The sequence below is a fragment of the Coenobita brevimanus genome, chromosome 46, assembly GCF_032717465.1.
Source record: "Coenobita brevimanus isolate Jiangsu-jjx chromosome 46, ASM3271746v2, whole genome shotgun sequence".
In the NCBI taxonomy this organism is placed as follows: Eukaryota; Metazoa; Arthropoda; class Malacostraca; order Decapoda; family Coenobitidae; genus Coenobita; species Coenobita brevimanus.
The window spans coordinates 52771909-52788756 of record NC_136999.1 but is presented as its reverse complement, the minus strand read 5'-3'; the positions used below and the strand labels follow the sequence as shown (position 1 = coordinate 52788756).

The window sequence follows — 16848 nt, the reverse complement described above, 5'->3', positions numbered from 1 at the left end:
ATGAGGCACTTCCTATCTCAGTATATTGTCTGTTTCAGTAAACTTCATAGTCAATCTCTGTTTATAGTTTATTTTATTATATTTCGTTCAACTGTCTAACTCAGTCTGTAGTCTCATTCAGTGTACTCAGACCTATCTGTATTTTATAATTAAATTCAGATTGCCAAGAGACGATTCTATTTCTGCCACAGTCCAGCAAGAGGAAAAGCTGGTTCTGAGTGGGATGCCTACCTACCTGCTGAGGGTGGCAGAGAACGAGACAGATGAGCTGTCTATACTGAGCTCTCCATTTGGCCAACGCTCCCAGTCGCATCTTGGGGACCTTCAGAACAATGGCCACTGCTGGTGGATCCTGAAGTTGGCGGATTCATAGCGCCTGTAGTCAAGGATGGATCCAGGCGGTGGTGGTAGGGGTTGGTGTGGAAGGGCTGGCTGGGGAGGCCATTGTTGGAAGCGGTAGAAAGGGTGGTTGTTCCTAAAGACATCGGCTCCATAGGGCCCTGAGTTGAGGAGTGACACTGCTGGTGCTGGGTCGGGCTAGTCTGAAAATGATGGCTGGTGTGGGCAGTGTTGGAAGTGATGGAAATAGTGGTAGGTTTTGAAAGTAGTGGTTCCATAGGGCCTTGAAATAAAGGTGGTTGCTTGTGGTGGTGGGACTTTGTGTGGAACTGTTTGCTGGTGTAGGACTTGGGTAGGGTGGATGTGGAGTGGATGCTTGGGTAAAATTTTGATGGCATGTCTTTTGTAGGTAAATATATGTTTTCATCAGATTTGGGCGGGGGGAACGTTTGCTCGAGGGAATAGCTGTGTGGAATGCCGGGATTTCTGTATGGATGTGATGTGGTGGTGGAGGAAGCTGGTGGAGATTTAAAAGATGTAGTGTCCGTGGGATGTGAGGACGGATGAGGTGGGAGGTTAGGGATTGGGCGTTGGTGCTGTGGGATACCGTGGTGGCACGCTGACGGCTGAGTGGAAGGGAGGGTAGTATCGGGCGTGGTGGCAGCTAACAGGCGTCCCACAAGCATGCTCTCGCCCTTCTTCGGTACCAAGGCGCCTCTCTATAAGGAAACATATGGTTCGGGTGAAATGCAGAGATGGTAGTGACACCCTGGCTGAGTAGCTAAGATATCTCATTAATGTACAAAATTTATTCAGTATGGTCACTTCACTACCAAGACTGACTTTATTTTATCCTTTGTCCGCTTATCTCCGGACAATTCTATTCACCTCTGGCAAAATGAGTTTCCTAAGGTGAGTAAAATAATTTGACCATAGACATATCAATGAAAGTCTTTCTTGGGGTTGGGTCGTTTGCCACAAGGATGTCTTTTATATTTCATTTTTCCTGCCGTTAGGCGATATTCATTTATAACTTGGTGGAAATTTGTCGCAGTCAGTTTTTAGAAACGATCTCTTTTTGTCTCCTTTACTCTGAAAAATCTACGCAAAGCTAAATAAAATTGCCAGCTAGCAGCAAAAATGCAACGAAAAGATATCTCGTGGCTCAAATATGGTAGTTGAGGCCAGACTCACCTGACTGTTTAAGGTGGGCGGGCTGAGGTGGGTGGATGCAAGGTGTTGGTGTGATGCGGGTGAGGGAGGGTGCGGCAGTGGGGACAGGCCGGTGAGAGGCAGGACATCGCGTTGCTCTCGTACCTGGTGTTCTGTGGAGACGAGGTGTAACCATTTCAGTCCAATGACGTACTATAGTTTTTCATTGCAACCACCAGGCGACTTTACTCATTTTAGGACACACGTCTAGTAGTGATGGTGTTAATGATTTCATTCCTCAGCTAGAAAAAGTCTCTCCAAAACAAAAAATATACCTTTGTGATAACAGTAATGAGGTGTAAAATACGTCATGTAAGTGTATACTATGTCAACCTTAGCTTGAAGGAGATTTTCGTCCTTTCTAAGCCTTGCTCTTGTAGCTCAGTGGACGAATAAGACAATATTCTGGTTCTACATCCTTTCCATAGCGTTTTTTTTTTTTTTTTTACTAGCATCGTACTCTTGTGTTAATATCTTGCTGTAACTGAGTATACAAGATGATGAGAAGGCAGAGCATAGTGTCTGTAAATAGTACATGCAGTTCATAATTCTGTGACTGCGCATGCTTAAATTGGTTAGGTGTATTTATTACTATTCAGGTAACGTTAGAAAGGTCTGGGATTTAAAGCAATAGTTTCATTGCCTCGGTCTGGGCACAAACGTTCACCTGTGAAGGTATCCGCTCAGCAGCCATAAACGCTAAAAGACACGCTTCTCTTTTCCTTACTTCAAAGTGAAACTTCACGACCGGGTGTTTTAAGAGTCATGTCCCGCGGTCATTCACTGGTCACGCACACACCATCCCTGCCGGCGCTATGGCACAATACCGTGTCGCTCTCAGTTACCACTCCTAAACGCTAGTTCTCATGCCACGGCTGCCACATCCAATCTCTTGGCTTTGCAGATTTCTTAAAACATTTTCCTTAGCTATTTGTGTAGCTTATTACACCTTTTAATAGTCTTGTAAGTTACTGAGGCAAATTATGTCAATGCTAAAACAAAGGAATAGCACAGAATAGAGTATCAGGGCGTAATATGTATAATAAATCCCTTAACAAGAAGTCCTCTGAAGTCTCCTGTGCCACCTACTGCAGTATAACCAGAGAAAAACATTTAACATTTTTTTTCTTTATTTTTTCAATGCCTAAATTCACTTACCACAGACTTTTCAGACCGGAGAGGTTAGATGTGGCATTCTTTATTTTTTTTTTTTATTTTTTTTTTTAAGGGGGTTCTCCTTAACCGTACGAAATCGTTTTGAGAAGGAAGGAAAGGAACAGAAGGAGACGTCACCGTAATGTAAGGGACAATCTCACATGCCTATACCCATCCTCCATCTCACGTCCAGCCCTTTCTCACAGGCAGCCACCAGCAGAATGTGTTTTATTTCTCTCTCTCTCTCTCTCTCTCTCTCTCTCTCTCTCTCTCTCTCTCTCTCTCTCTCTCTCTCTTTCTCATGTGTCCGACTCTGACCATAGGTTTTACAACCCGTTCCCTGGGGCCCAGCACCTCCACATGCCACCAATTGTGAGGCAGGACGAGTGTGAGTTTTGGTTTATCGGTAAAGGGTCAGATGCACACCTTGAACCCTCTGGACTTTCGCCTGTGATGCTATATTCTGTTAAAAAGAATTACTGGTGCACATTCCAGGCGAAAAAATCTTAACCCCACGGACGATGAATTCTGCATCTTGGTCATTGATCTTACCTGGTGTTACAAGAACCTCTTCCTTGTGTGTGTGTGTGTGTGTGTGTGTGTGTGTGTGTGTGTGTGTGTGTGTGTGTGTGTGTGTGTGTGTGTGTGTGTGTGTGTGTGTGTGTTAACCCCTGCAAACCAGTGAAGTCTTTTTTTATTCTCGTTTTCCCAAACCGAATTTATTCACCTTACTAGGGACATATAATGGGTATGTTAATAAGGCTTATATTTAACACCTCCAGTTCGGAAAGTCTCCCCCGAGACTGTTCACAAGAAGCTCAAATCAAATGAAAACAGAAGGGATCTTCACCTGATTTCAGTATTCATCTGGTTTTATTCTATGCAGCTGTGGTATCCTTTTTATTGTTTTTTTTTTTATGTTCCTATCTTTTGTTTCCCTTGCGTAAGCTCTCTAACAGGAAAATCTACTGCCTATCCTAGTCAAACGTTTCTGGTAAAAGAGAAAGGGATGATAACAGGGAACATCAGTCGTACCGATATATATTCAGGAAAAAGTCTAGAAATAATCAGGGTGTAAAAGGAAATCAGTTTGAAGGGGAGATAATGAGGTGACATTTTAGTAACAATTGGCAAAGTTTAAGATAAAATTTAATTGAAGCACCAACTGCTAAATGTTACCAAACGGATGTTGGCTGCTGTTTGTTTCTAGAGTAAATATGTTAACCGTTTTTCTCAGTATTTAATAGCCTTACAAATTAGGAAGCCACAGATACGAGAAAATAAATGCTCCAGCACCATGCAATCATTATTTTCCAGAAAAATTACGCACGCAATCCAGTCAAGGTCACATGAATTAACAAAGAACCTACCGCTCACTTCTGTCACGTAAATTTTTGGCTAAAAAAATTCAGTGTAGGACTGTTACGGTAGCAGTGGCGTAATTTGAAATGTGTCCTGGAATAGATAGATAAATATGCAGATAGCAGACAGACAAACAGATAGATAGATAAATCGATAGATAGATGGGCAGATAGATAGATGGGCAGATAGATAGGTAGGAAGACAAACAGACAGACTGACTGACAAACAGCTAATATAGATAGACAGTTATAGGTGCAATGTGATTCACTACAACAGGACCCCCAAAAGACTCAAACACATATTATTCGCGAAGTTATTAAAATGAAACTCTTTAGCTACATTGCCTACTTCAGACCATGTTAAATTATCCACAGTTGCCTTATGTGTTGAAAGTGGTGAAGGGAGACTCACTCACCAGTACTGATGGGAATGAGGTCTGGGTTGTGATCTCCGGCAGCAGTCCTGTTGTGTGCCATCAGTGTGTTGCTGGCACCGGTGTCATCCAGTGTCCCCTCATCATACACCACCTTCACCTGGTGTCCGTTGACGGTGTGGGCGGGGCGGCACCTCACCACCACGATCACCACCACGGCACCCACCACCACCACCGACACACCCACGCCCACACACACACCCACAGCCACACTCACTGATGGCGCTACGCGGGCTGGGGCAGGGGAATGTAGGCAGATATACGAGGCTGACTTAAAGAAATACGAGATCAGCGAGTAGATGGGCTGATGAAAGAGGAACAAAATATTATTAATGTTTTTTTCAACCTTTGCACACTCGCGTTGTCCATGAATCCAGACTCTTCCTTTTATGTTTGTGGCCGCTTTGTTTTTTCCTCAACCCAGGATTAGGATGCTGATTGCACTCAAAACTCCCCCATCAAAAGGTTTCAGGACTGTCAGTGTTACTACACCCTATTTACTCTTACTTGACCTACAGTTGTCATTTCTCCTTCTTGAATGTTGAGTTGAAACAATGCATAAATAGTAGAATATGATGGTAATTATGAAGCAGTGCTGTGTAAGGTATACGGAACTGTTACTTTTTTTTTGTCAATGAGCTATGTTAAGTAAGCTACAAAGGGACGAAAATCATGGCCAAGTCAAGATGAAAAAAAGTACAGAGGCGTTGCATGCCACGGGTTTGAAGTGATGTGGGTAATAACACTGTGGTGAGGCAGTGACTCTGTAACGGTGCAGAGGCATACTCGCATAGAAATAAATGGTGGCCCTTTATTTAAGAAACTAACAAAGCATCAGCAGAAGGGAGGTGTGGAGAGAGATCTGCAGGAAGAAAGAAGAGGGTGAAAAGAGACACGCGACTCTTTAACTACCTCAGTACCAGACTTTTTTATCATATTCTTTTGGTCTCTTTCAAATTTCACAAAACAGCATTTTTAAAAGCGAATCTTTGGCGTTACCAATATTTTTTTATTCTTTCGATTTTGTGTATTTCAGTCACAAATGATTTATAATTTACGTCAGTTTAACTTGATCTTACTGTTATGGATGGGGCAACCTTCCGGTACTAGTCCTTACAAAAAACCAGCAACTTCCTGCTCCTAATCTGGTGCCTTTACAAATAACCAGCAATATGGTAGAAATAGTGGCACAATGGCGGCCTTTATGTGGGTCATTATTGCCACTGTAAACAACACCAGTATTCCAAGGGGATTAAACAAGTCTGGTATTAATGAACTGCAAAAAAGTTTATAGAAGAAAACAATGATTTTATTTTACATATGCAATAACTGTGAAATTTTCGTTTAAAAACAATAAAATGTCCGTTCTTTCTTCCACCAGACGATTTTACTCAGTGGTGACGCCCACTGCCCTAAAGGTTATACATACAGGCGTGGTTGTAAAGGGTATGCATACAGGCGTGGTTGTAAAGGTTATGCATACAGGCGTGGTTGTAAAGGTTATGCATACAGGCGTGGTTGTAAAGGGTATGCATACAGGCGTGGTTGTAAAGGGTATGCATACAGGCGTGGTTGTAAAGGTTTATGCATACAGGCGTGGTTGTAAAGTTTTATGCATACAGGCGTGGTTGTAAAGGTTTATGCATACAGGCGTGGTTGTAAAGGTTTATGCATACAGGCGTGGTTGTAAAGGTTTATGCATACAGGCGTGGTTGTAAAGTTTTATGCATACAGGCGTGGTTGTCTTACCGGGAATGGCCCTGTGTGGCGTGGCGTCGTGTAGTGTGAAGACGGACATCCTAATAGGCTGACTGTGGCCCTTCTTGTTGACACCTGTGATGGTCAGTACATACCTGGTCAGAGATGTTAAATTATATCGGTTAACATACGATCAAAGAGTGTTAAAATGTTGCTAAGTTTGCTTTCATAAAGTAGTGTTAATGTCCTTAAACTTCATATGTAACTTTTGTTGAACTTACTCTCAGATGTTGAAAAACTGCTAAACTTTAACTCAAAAGGTGTCATACTGTTGCTAAGCTCACCACAAAAAGATGTTGAAATGTTTCTAAACTTGCTCTCAGAACGGTGTGGATGTCGTTAACTGTGCTCACAAAGGTTACTGGAGTATAATACAACTTATTTACGAAAGATAAGATTCTTTCTAAATTTCTAAGACGATCACTGCATGTGGGCTCCAAACGTGCTACAGAGTCACTAAACTTCTATCAAAGTATATTACGATGCTGCTAGATGTTGGCTGTGAAAGTTGATAGGTTAGTAAATTCCTTTTAGTGTTCCACCCCCACATGACTTTGGTAACTTTGTTGTGATTGAGCTATCCATCAACCCCTTCCCTTCCCTTTTCTCTCCCTAAGATCAATCAATTCGTGTGAACTATTATGGTGATTGCCACATGAAAAAGTATAAAAAGTTGCCAGATCTGCTAAAATTTCTCTCTAAATGAGTAAGAATGTCATGAATGGAATGAAACGAAAACAAAATACAAGATAAACTGGAAAGCCCTTAAGAAATGGAAAAGAGAAGGAATGTTCAAACGGTGTGTTAAAGAATGAGAAAATTTGCCGTTGAAGAGATATCTGTCTATTGCCAGACGCCTCAATCCCGTAAGGGGTGGCCACAAACAAGTCGCCTCCATGTTGCCGTGTCCCCCCCATTTCACTGCCCTCTCCCCAGCTCACATCTCCTTCTCTCATATGCCTCTCTACTCCATCCCACCATCTCATCATCGGCCTTCCTTTCCCACTCCCCCCCTCCACCTTACTTATATACACTCTCCTCGTTAGTCTCTTGCTCTCCATCCTCTCCAGATGGCCAAATCACCTCAGTGTATTTCTCCTAATGCTTTCTATCACATCCACATCCACACCACAACGCTCCTTCACATCCTTATTTGTCAATCTGTCCCTCCATGTAACTCCACATGCTCCTCTCAAATAACTCATTTCCACTGCTCTTACTCTTTACTTGTGTCTTTCCAGCAAGGTCCTACCTTCACTTCCCTACGTTAGAGCTGGTATCACAATACTGTAATGCAGCGACTTTTTTACTTCCACGCTCACTCCCTTATTTCTTGTCACTGCTTTCAAAGAACCAGCAGCCTTTCTTCCTTGTTGTACCCTTTCAAGCACTTCATCCTCCAAACTTCCATCCTTACTCATCACACTACCCAAGTGCTTAAACGTACTCACATTTTCCATTTCCTCATCATCCAGCCTCACTGTACAGTCACTGACTTCACTTCTCTCAAAGACCATAACTTTACTCTTCCCAACATTCAACTTCAGAGTCCGTTTCCAAACTCATTCACCAAGCCTTGCAGTTCTCCTTGGTCTTCGCTTAACAACACAGTATCATCTACAAATACAGAAATATTCCAAATGCTGACCTCTCTCATCAGGGTCATTCCTACATCCACTGTCCTATCTTGTACCTCGTTTATAACTCGATCCATATATAGACTGAACAAGCATGGAGACGTGACACTCCCTACAGTTGGATGCAAAATAATGAAATTATTTATGATTATTGTTGTTATTATTATTATTATTATTATTATTATTATTATTATTATTATTATTATTATTATTATTATTATTATTATTATTATTATTACTGTTATTACTATTATTATTATTGTTACTACTACTACTACTACTACTACTACTATAATATTTTTCTTTATGATTACTATGAGTCATCACATCACACTTGTAATCCCCAACTGTGAAAGGCGAAACAGACGAAACTCGTTAAGGAAATATCAGAAAAATAAAAGATAGGAAGAGAGAAGGAAGGCGAGAGGACAAGGTATAGCTTACGAAGAAACATGAATAAATATAATAGTATCACATATTAAAGACTAAGAAAACACAGCAGCACCAAGCTAAGTGTGTGTGTGTGTGTGTGTGTGAGAGAGAGAGAGAGAGAGAGAGAGAGAGAGAGAGAGAGAGATGAAACCCATTCACTGTGGAGACTGTAGCATACCTAAAAACCCCGTAGTGCCCCATACAACAGCCTCGATCAGCTCCGTACCTGGTGGCTGGTTGGAGGCCCGTCAGGAGGAACTCAGGCTTGGGTGAGGTGGAGGTGTTGGCCAGGACGCGCGGTGATGCCTCCTTCTTGTCCTGTGAGGCGGAGGAGGTAGTGGAGGAGGGGACGGCGGGGGCTGATGTGACGGAGAGAGTGAAGGTTTGTGGTAGTCCCCCGTCCCATCCCGCCTGGCATCTGACGTAGGCGCTGCTGGAGGTGATGTTGCTGACGCTGCAGTTGTTGACGGGCTCTGGGGCGGCTGTGGGGGAGAGAGAGGGGGATGGGGGGAGAATCAAAGAGAGAGAGAGAGGGAGGGGGGGAGATCGTGGCGGAGGGAGGAGAGTAGAGAGAGAGAAGTAGGTAGGAAGTGTGGGAAGGGAGCATGAGAGTGGAAAGTGATGAGAGTGTGGGGGGAGAAGGGAGTGGTGAGAATGTGAGGGAAGAGGGAGGAAGGGGTAGAGGAGAGGGGGGAGGGGAGGGGGAGTGGAGAGTAGGAGTGGGGGATGGAGGGATGAGTGAGGGAGAAAGGGAGAGGGGATAGGGAGAAAAAGAGGGAAGGATAGGGAAGAGAGGGACATCTGGGGGGATATAAAGAGGGAGGGGTGAGGGTGAAAGAGGGAAGGGTGGAAGAGAGAAGGAGGGAGGAGTGATAGAATGAGGGTGAGGTAGAGGAGTGAGGGATGGGTGAGGGGAAAAAGTGAGGGAGGGGTGGAGGGGAGAGGGAATGAAAGAGAAAAAGAAGGAGGAGTGGGGGAAAGAGAGCAGTGTGGAAAAGGGAGGTAGGAGTGGTAACGTGAGGAAGGAGTGGGCGAGAGAGAGGGAGGAGTGGGGAAGAGTAGGGTAGAGGGGGTGGGGTAGGAGAGAGAGGGAGGTTCAGGGACGGGGAGAGGAAGGGGCATGGAAAGAGTGGAGGGAGAGGTGGAGGAGGTGAAAACAACTAAGGAGGAGTCAGGAGAAGATGGGGAGGAGGTGGATCTGGGGATGGACGTAATCTTGGAGAAAATTGCTTCAAAAGATGTGAAAAGTGGAGTCCTGGAGAGAGGTGAGAAAAATGCCATTAACCCTCTCAGTCCCGCGTACTCTCTAGTGTTCAGTTCCAGATGACGTCAGACGATTTTTTCTGCCTAACAGTGAGTCAAGGGCACCTGAGAGTTAACCCTGTGGATGTGAGGACGTATTTTTCTGCTTTTTCTTGCTGTCCCCAGTTTATTTTATTTACATTAGGATATATATATATATATATATATATATATATATATATATATATATATATATATATATATAAAATGGAGCCTCTGTGGTATAGTGGTAAAGTGTGCGTGTTCCTACACTGAAGAACGAGGGTTCGCCCTCCGCCAGGGTAATAAACTTTGGGAGCGTTCTTCAGGCCACGTACTGCATTGGCGGACACAAGGGGTGCTGTGGTTGAACCAGTGTCGTGTACCATAAAGTATGCTTGCACCCAGTCGGCTTGCGCGGGCCGATTACACTTGGTTCATAGACTACACACACATCCAAAGCCACTCCAAACACTACAGTTACACTTACAAGCACTTCTCACCCTACATACAATCTCTGCCAGACAGCCTAAGCCACTTGGTAAAGATACATTGGCTGTATCGTACCAACTTCGATTGGGATAGGCCGGTCCTGCAGTGGACACTCAACGGCTGATGAGATGATATATATATATATATATATATATATATATATATATATATATATATATATATATATATATGGCAGGAGATAGAGATAGCCTCCATTACTTCACTGCTGGGACTCTATCTTCACGCTGAATAAGATCGTCTGGAAGTACCATGAACAAAGAAGAGAAGCGCGGTCGTCGACTGCGTGACCTCCGTTGCCTCATGAGACCGGCAAAGGGCCGGGGGGGGGGGGGAAATAATTGAGAGTGGTGTGCAAAGGAATGAGTGGAATGGGTTGGAATGTCGGTGGGTGGTGGGGCTGAGGCTGGGAAGTATTCCCTGTGGAAATTGATGCTTTATAATTTGTGGTTCGAGTACACTGAAGGTTTGTTTCAAAATCTCAAAAAATGAAAGTGTCGGAGAGAAGTAGGTAAAGAACTGGGTGGGATGAGTTGGAGCTGTTGGGGTGGAGGCGAGGAGGGGCCAAGGGAGTATACCCTGTGTAATTGAAGGATGTAGGATTAATGGTCTGAGTGCGGTTAAGGGTTATTTCAAGATTTTCTCCGGGTTTCTGTCATGGGCTTGGCGTCGTGGTTGAAGGCAAAAATACGAGTACGTCATCTGACTCCAGAGCTTGACGCTCTCAAGCTGTTTATCTTTTTATAATTAACAATTCTTCATGCTAAAAAAAAAAAAAGTCACGTACTGAAGGGGCTAATGTTCGTGACTTTTACTTAAATTCATTTCAATAAATAATCTCATTATTTTGATGCAGGATTATATTGTCATACGTCAAGGAAGTATCCTACAATACAGTATCGCCTGTTTTTCCATACCGTACAGTTGGTACGGTAAATGAGGCAGCTGTAAATGAGGCAGCTGTCATGTCAGCCGCATAGGTATCAATGAAGTTTTAAATGGAAATATTTCTGTATTATACCGGGGAATTAACAAGAACAACATAAAAATGCGACATACAGCGAGGACTTGCTGTGCGTGATCTCAAACGAACAGAAATTCAGTCAGCAAAACCGTGCAGTATAATGCTATGCTGTCCTTACTGAGCATGAAAGCCAAAAGCCAGCTGTTATTTTGTTCGCCCACGGTAACATTCAGTTGTACCGCCTTGGCACACTAGACCACCAGGCGTCTATTTCTTGGCTTCATTGTTCCTATCCATCGTATTGAATGGTTACCTAGGTTACAGGAAGCCATTTAATGGAGTTGTAAAACACTGTTACTCTACACAACCCGTTGAAAACTCATTAACAAGCCAGACCAACCCACCAGCGTGTATGACGTGGTACACACAAGGTTGGTGCTGCCTGCCCACATCGTTGTTGGCCCAGCAGAGGAGAGAGCCGTAGTCCAGATGGGTCCTGGGGATGTACGTGGCCTGACTCTTACCCTTACCCACCACACGGAACTTACTGGAGGGCAGATCCACCACTTCTGACGAGCTGTTGAACGCCCACCTGCAGCCACAGAAAGAAAGAGATTGACTAGTTTCCCGAGCTCCAATATTTGAAACTAGCACAGCTGAGCTCGTATGAGCTTCGGAAGACCCACCTGCAGCCAGAGAAAGAAAAAGATTAATTAGTTTGTCTTTCTCATCACTAAAAAGATGCTGACATGGAGGTCGACCATTTTGAGGGGCTGTTGAAGAATCACTTGGAAATAGAATGGAGTATTTTTGCTTTGTCTCACCTCCTGAAACTTACTGACAGGAATTTCCACCACCTCCGACGAACTATCTAAAGCATACATGGAGATAATATGGATTAGATTTGTATATCCACCAGCCCCATCACGGGGAATCTGTCGACTGTGGGAGCTTCACCATTGTTGTTGAAATGTCAACAGCTGCAGAAGGAAAGGGACTGGTTGAACACGAATATTTAGACTTACACCTCTCGACTGCATAGCTCTTTAACCCTCTCATCATAGGAACACTCCAGTATTTTATTTCCTTTGACACCAGACGGCTTTATTTGCCTATAAGTGAGTCAGAGTTAGTCATTGGAACTGAGATTGCTAGTACTGTCATCAGTATCCCTCTCATGGTGAAGACACCTCTATTATTCAATGCCGAACAACGCCAGATGATTTTAATAAGCCAAGAATGAGTCATCTCCCCTCCCCTACATGCCTGACATAAGCCCTATATACATTATCGGTCTATAGGTTGTGTTCAGGGTGGATTAGGAGACTTCCACCTTTCCCTTAGCTATATATTTGCCTACTACATATTACGGTAGTGTTCCTTCGTAAGTTTTTCGTGTCGTTTCAGTATTGATACCATTTATACCACTGACATATAAGAGGAATTTAAAGTGCAGTAGGTCGAGTAATTATCGAGGATGGGGTGCCACAAGATTCCAAAGACACTCACAAGCATCAGTGACACTCATTAAGCATCCCTGTGCTGACAGCATGTCCACACTGCAGTTATCTGATCTGTAAGAATATGTAGAACGAAAATATCAATAAAATAGGGAGTGACTATTATCACCGCACAGTGATATTAAAGGTGACGTTATTATCACAGCGCGGTGATAATACAGGTGACGTTATTATCACAGCGCGGTGATATTGCTGGTAACGTTATTATCACGGTGTACGGACATTGGCTAAGTGTTCTGAGGGTAGTGAAGGGGGATTGGGAGGGAGGGATATCAGGAGCTTTGTTTATCACTGGTAGTAGTTAGAGGCCAGTGAAGGGGGAGTAGGGAGGGAGGTGGTGAGAGGGTAAGGAGGGGAAGTATTGAGGGAGGGATTTCAGGAGCTTTGTTTATCACTCAGACAAGTAGTTACAACATTAGGGTAGTGAAGGGGGATTAGGAAGGGAGGTGCGGGGACGTGTTTTGTAAACAGTCGCCTCCACTCCCACCACCGCAGTATAGTCTGGCGTTCGACTCGATAATATCAGTGACCTGCTGACCTCAGCCAAGGCAACATGGAGGAAGACAATTACGCAGAAGATCCAGATTATCCTTCTCCTACCAGGCAAGACAACATGGAGGAAGACACTTACGCAGAAGTTCCAGATTATCCTTCTCCTACCAACCATGAGCCAAACGACATGGAGTTACACACGTCAGCAGAACCACAGGAATATCCAGCTAGTTCATCTGCTGACTACGGGCAAGACGACATACAGGCAGAAACATGTACCGGTACAGACACAACATCTGTCTTCAGGGATATTTTCTCCACTGACACGTTTAACTCTTTTGTAGAATTTGACTACTTTTTCAAGAAATATCAGAATCACACAGGGTCCGTGTTTCGAGTGAAGTCTTCTAGCTCCGTTATCAGTGAAAATAAGCGTCGTCAGCAGCAAATCCCTGTCGAACTGAAGTACGGCTCTGTTTCATTCGTGTGTGTACACTACGGCAGTCCGAAACGGAAAGGACTGGGTATAAGACAAAAACAGCGATATCTTCCATGTGGCTGTAATGTGTTGGTGGCACTAACAGCAAGAAAAAAGCTGGTTATCACAAAGACGTATCTGCAGCATAATCATGAGGTCAGTGTAGCTTTACAGCACTTCTATAGCCAGAAACGCAGACTGACAAGTTCGGAGATGGGAGACGCAGAGGATGTAGTGAAACTTAACCCAGACAACAAGCAATTAAAATCCTTCCTCCAGGGTAAATACCATAAAGCAGTAACCATGCAAGATGTACGAAATTTGAAGCGGAAAGTGCAAAGTGAGGATGGAATGTCAGACATCGGTAAGCTGACAGAAATAGTGGATGAAATTGTGGATGCAGGAAAAGGAAAGGTAGATATATCAGTGGATGAAAGTAGGGCCATCCAAATGATTGCATTTGCTACTAATGAGATGATAAGCATGTACTGTAAATATCCAGAAATAATTTTCATGGATGGAACTTACAAAATTAACAGATATAATTATCCGCTCTACATGATTCTTGTCCAAGACAACCTAGGTCGTGGCAGGGCTGTCTTTTACGCATTTGTAAGGAGTGAAACAGCAGACATAATGCGGGAGGTAATGTCATCATTTTGTAGGATGATGGAGAATGTAAACCAGACCAAGACAGTTATGACTGACAAGGACCAGAACGAAATTCAAGCAGTCCGTGTCTTACTTCCGAAAGCAGACTTGTTACTTTGCAAATTTCATGTCCTGAAATATTTCAAGAAAAAGGTTTCTGAACTTGTGCTTCCTGTCACTAAAAAGAACGAAATTTTTGGTACTCTGAAACAACTTGTCTTTGCCCATAATGAAAATTCCTTTCGGTCTACCTTGTCTGTGTTACAACAGCAAGATTCCAGTATGTTTCAATATATATGTACAAACTGGATAAACTGTAAAGATATGTGGGCCACATACCTACGGTCTGCTAAGTTAACATTTGGAAATGACACTAACAACCACATTGAAGCAGAAAACGGTAAACTAAAGCACTTCCTAACATCAACTACATCGATGTCTGAGTGCATACGTAAAATTATGCTTCATAATTCCATCTTAAATGATGAGCGAGCCTACAAGCAGTTTTTGCAGACATGTACATCCGTTGAATATGGAGTTCATGATGTTCTATTGAACAAATTATACAGTCAGTTCACGGAACATGCAGTTAAACTCATGATGAAACACCATAAGTTATCCAAGCCCTCAGATTCTTTATTGATCACATTAGATTCGCCTGGCCTCTTTGTTGTGAAAATAGGGTCTACTGACCAAAAAGTAATGAGAAAGGGTGAATCTGGTGCTGAACTCAGCTGCTCATGCACTTTTTATAGTCAACATTTCTTGCCATGTAATCACATTATTGCCGTTGTAAGACAAGAGAATATTGATGTTTCATCTATCAGCATGCAGTCCCGATGGCGGAAGGGGAATACACTGATTCCTGCAGTGGCTTTAGAACCCAAGACCTCCATCATGCACATTACACGACCCCAGTGTCCAATGACCCCTGCCCAAAAATTCCGAGAGAGTCAAGAGACAATGCAGCGCCTCACAGCAGTGCTAACTAATAGTGGAACTGAAGTGTACAAAGCACGACTAGATATGCTGAAACGTATTCTTACTTGCTGGGAACAGGGTAATGATTACCAGTATGCTGCTAGTCCACAGATGTCAAGCACATCAGCTTCACCGACGTCACACACATCAGCTTCACCGACGTCACACACACCAGCTTCATCGTTGTCACACACACCAGCTTCACCGACGTCACACACACACCAGCTTCATCGACGTCACACACACCAGCTTCATCGACGTCACACACACCAGCTTCATCGTTGTCACACACACCAGCTTCACCGACGTCACACACACCAGCTTCATCGACGTCACACACACCAGCTTCATCGTTGTCACACACACCAGCTTCACCGACGTCACACACACCAGCTTCACCGACGTCACACACACCAGCTTCACCGACGTCACACACACCAGCTTCACCGACGTCACACACACCAGCTTCACCGACGTCACACACACCAGCTTCATCGACGTCACACACACCAGCTTCATCGACGTCACACACACCAGCTTCACCGACGTCACACACACCAGCTTCACCGACGTCACACACACCAGCTTCACCAATCACAACAGCAGATTCACAACGACTACAGTTAATGAATGCTCATCTTCCTACGGTAAAAATGAGGGGTCGTCCTAAAGAGTCAAAGGTATTAGGACGATTTAATCATTCTAAAGTTGCTAAAGCTGGAGTCAAACGGAAAACAAGTAAGCAGTCCACAAAAGGAAGCAAGAAAGCGATAATTAGTAGTGATTCAAATGATGCGTAATGTTCTGTATACCACTGCCACTAAGACTGTTTAAAACTAGTACTGTTTAAAATCTTACCGTGGCCTAATATTCAGTATGGAATATGGAATAAATGTATTTTCATAAAATACTTTTTGATTTTAATATGTAATAAATGTGTTTTTATTAAATACCTTTTGATTTTAATATGGAATAACTGTATTTTTATTAAATACCTTTTAACATCCTATGATGGCAATTGATAAGTAACCATAAATTATTTCAGATTCTCGGTTAAAATACCGAAAAACATATGATCACCGACCGGTGATAATAAAGCCATTGTTCTTTTCACTGTGCGGTGACTATAATGGGATCAGTAATATCACTGTACGGTGATAATACACACAGCCAATAAAATATATATTAAAGAGGCTTTGACTGACAAGCAGACGATAATAACTTTAATGGATCAAAAGCAACTCTGAACAGTACCTAATGGTTCTTTCAAAGTTGTTTGTTACGGAGAAAACTATTACTGTGGAATGTTTTCTACTGTTTAATTTGAAGATATAGGTGGTAAAGTAAGATGGCTCCCCGCACACACCAAACCCTCGGCCCAAGCCAGAGGAAAATGTGAAAAGGTCGACCATGCAGCATACAAAAATTTTCTTGGAAATTCAATAGGAATGTTTGGGCTTAAGCGACAAGAACACTTACCTAAAAGAAGTTGGCTCCGGGTATGCCTGGACACTGCATGTGATGTTGATCTCCTGGTGCTTCCCTCCCCCGTACACCACCTGCTGCCCGGACCTGCATACCGGCGCGTCTGTGGACGGGGACGGTCACACTTGTAAACAACAGAGAGCACTTAACAACTCTAT

At 43.4% G+C, this 16848-nt stretch overlaps 1 protein-coding gene across 1 annotated transcript in view; it reads right to left on the bottom strand.

The window, feature by feature from the left end:
- LOC145398731 (protein turtle homolog A-like) overlaps positions 1-16848 on the bottom strand; it is a 91831-nt gene that overhangs the window by 27478 nt on the left and 47505 nt on the right. Inside the window, exons 11-16 of the mRNA XM_080271528.1 lie at positions 16685-16793; positions 11488-11675; positions 8555-8810; positions 6251-6354; positions 1534-1664; positions 279-1058 (exon numbers count right to left, since the gene is read on the bottom strand). Coding sequence (XP_080127654.1) covers positions 279-1058; positions 1534-1664; positions 6251-6354; positions 8555-8810; positions 11488-11675; positions 16685-16793 — 1568 coding nt within the window. The remainder of the gene's footprint in view (positions 1-278; positions 1059-1533; positions 1665-6250; positions 6355-8554; positions 8811-11487; positions 11676-16684; positions 16794-16848) is intronic.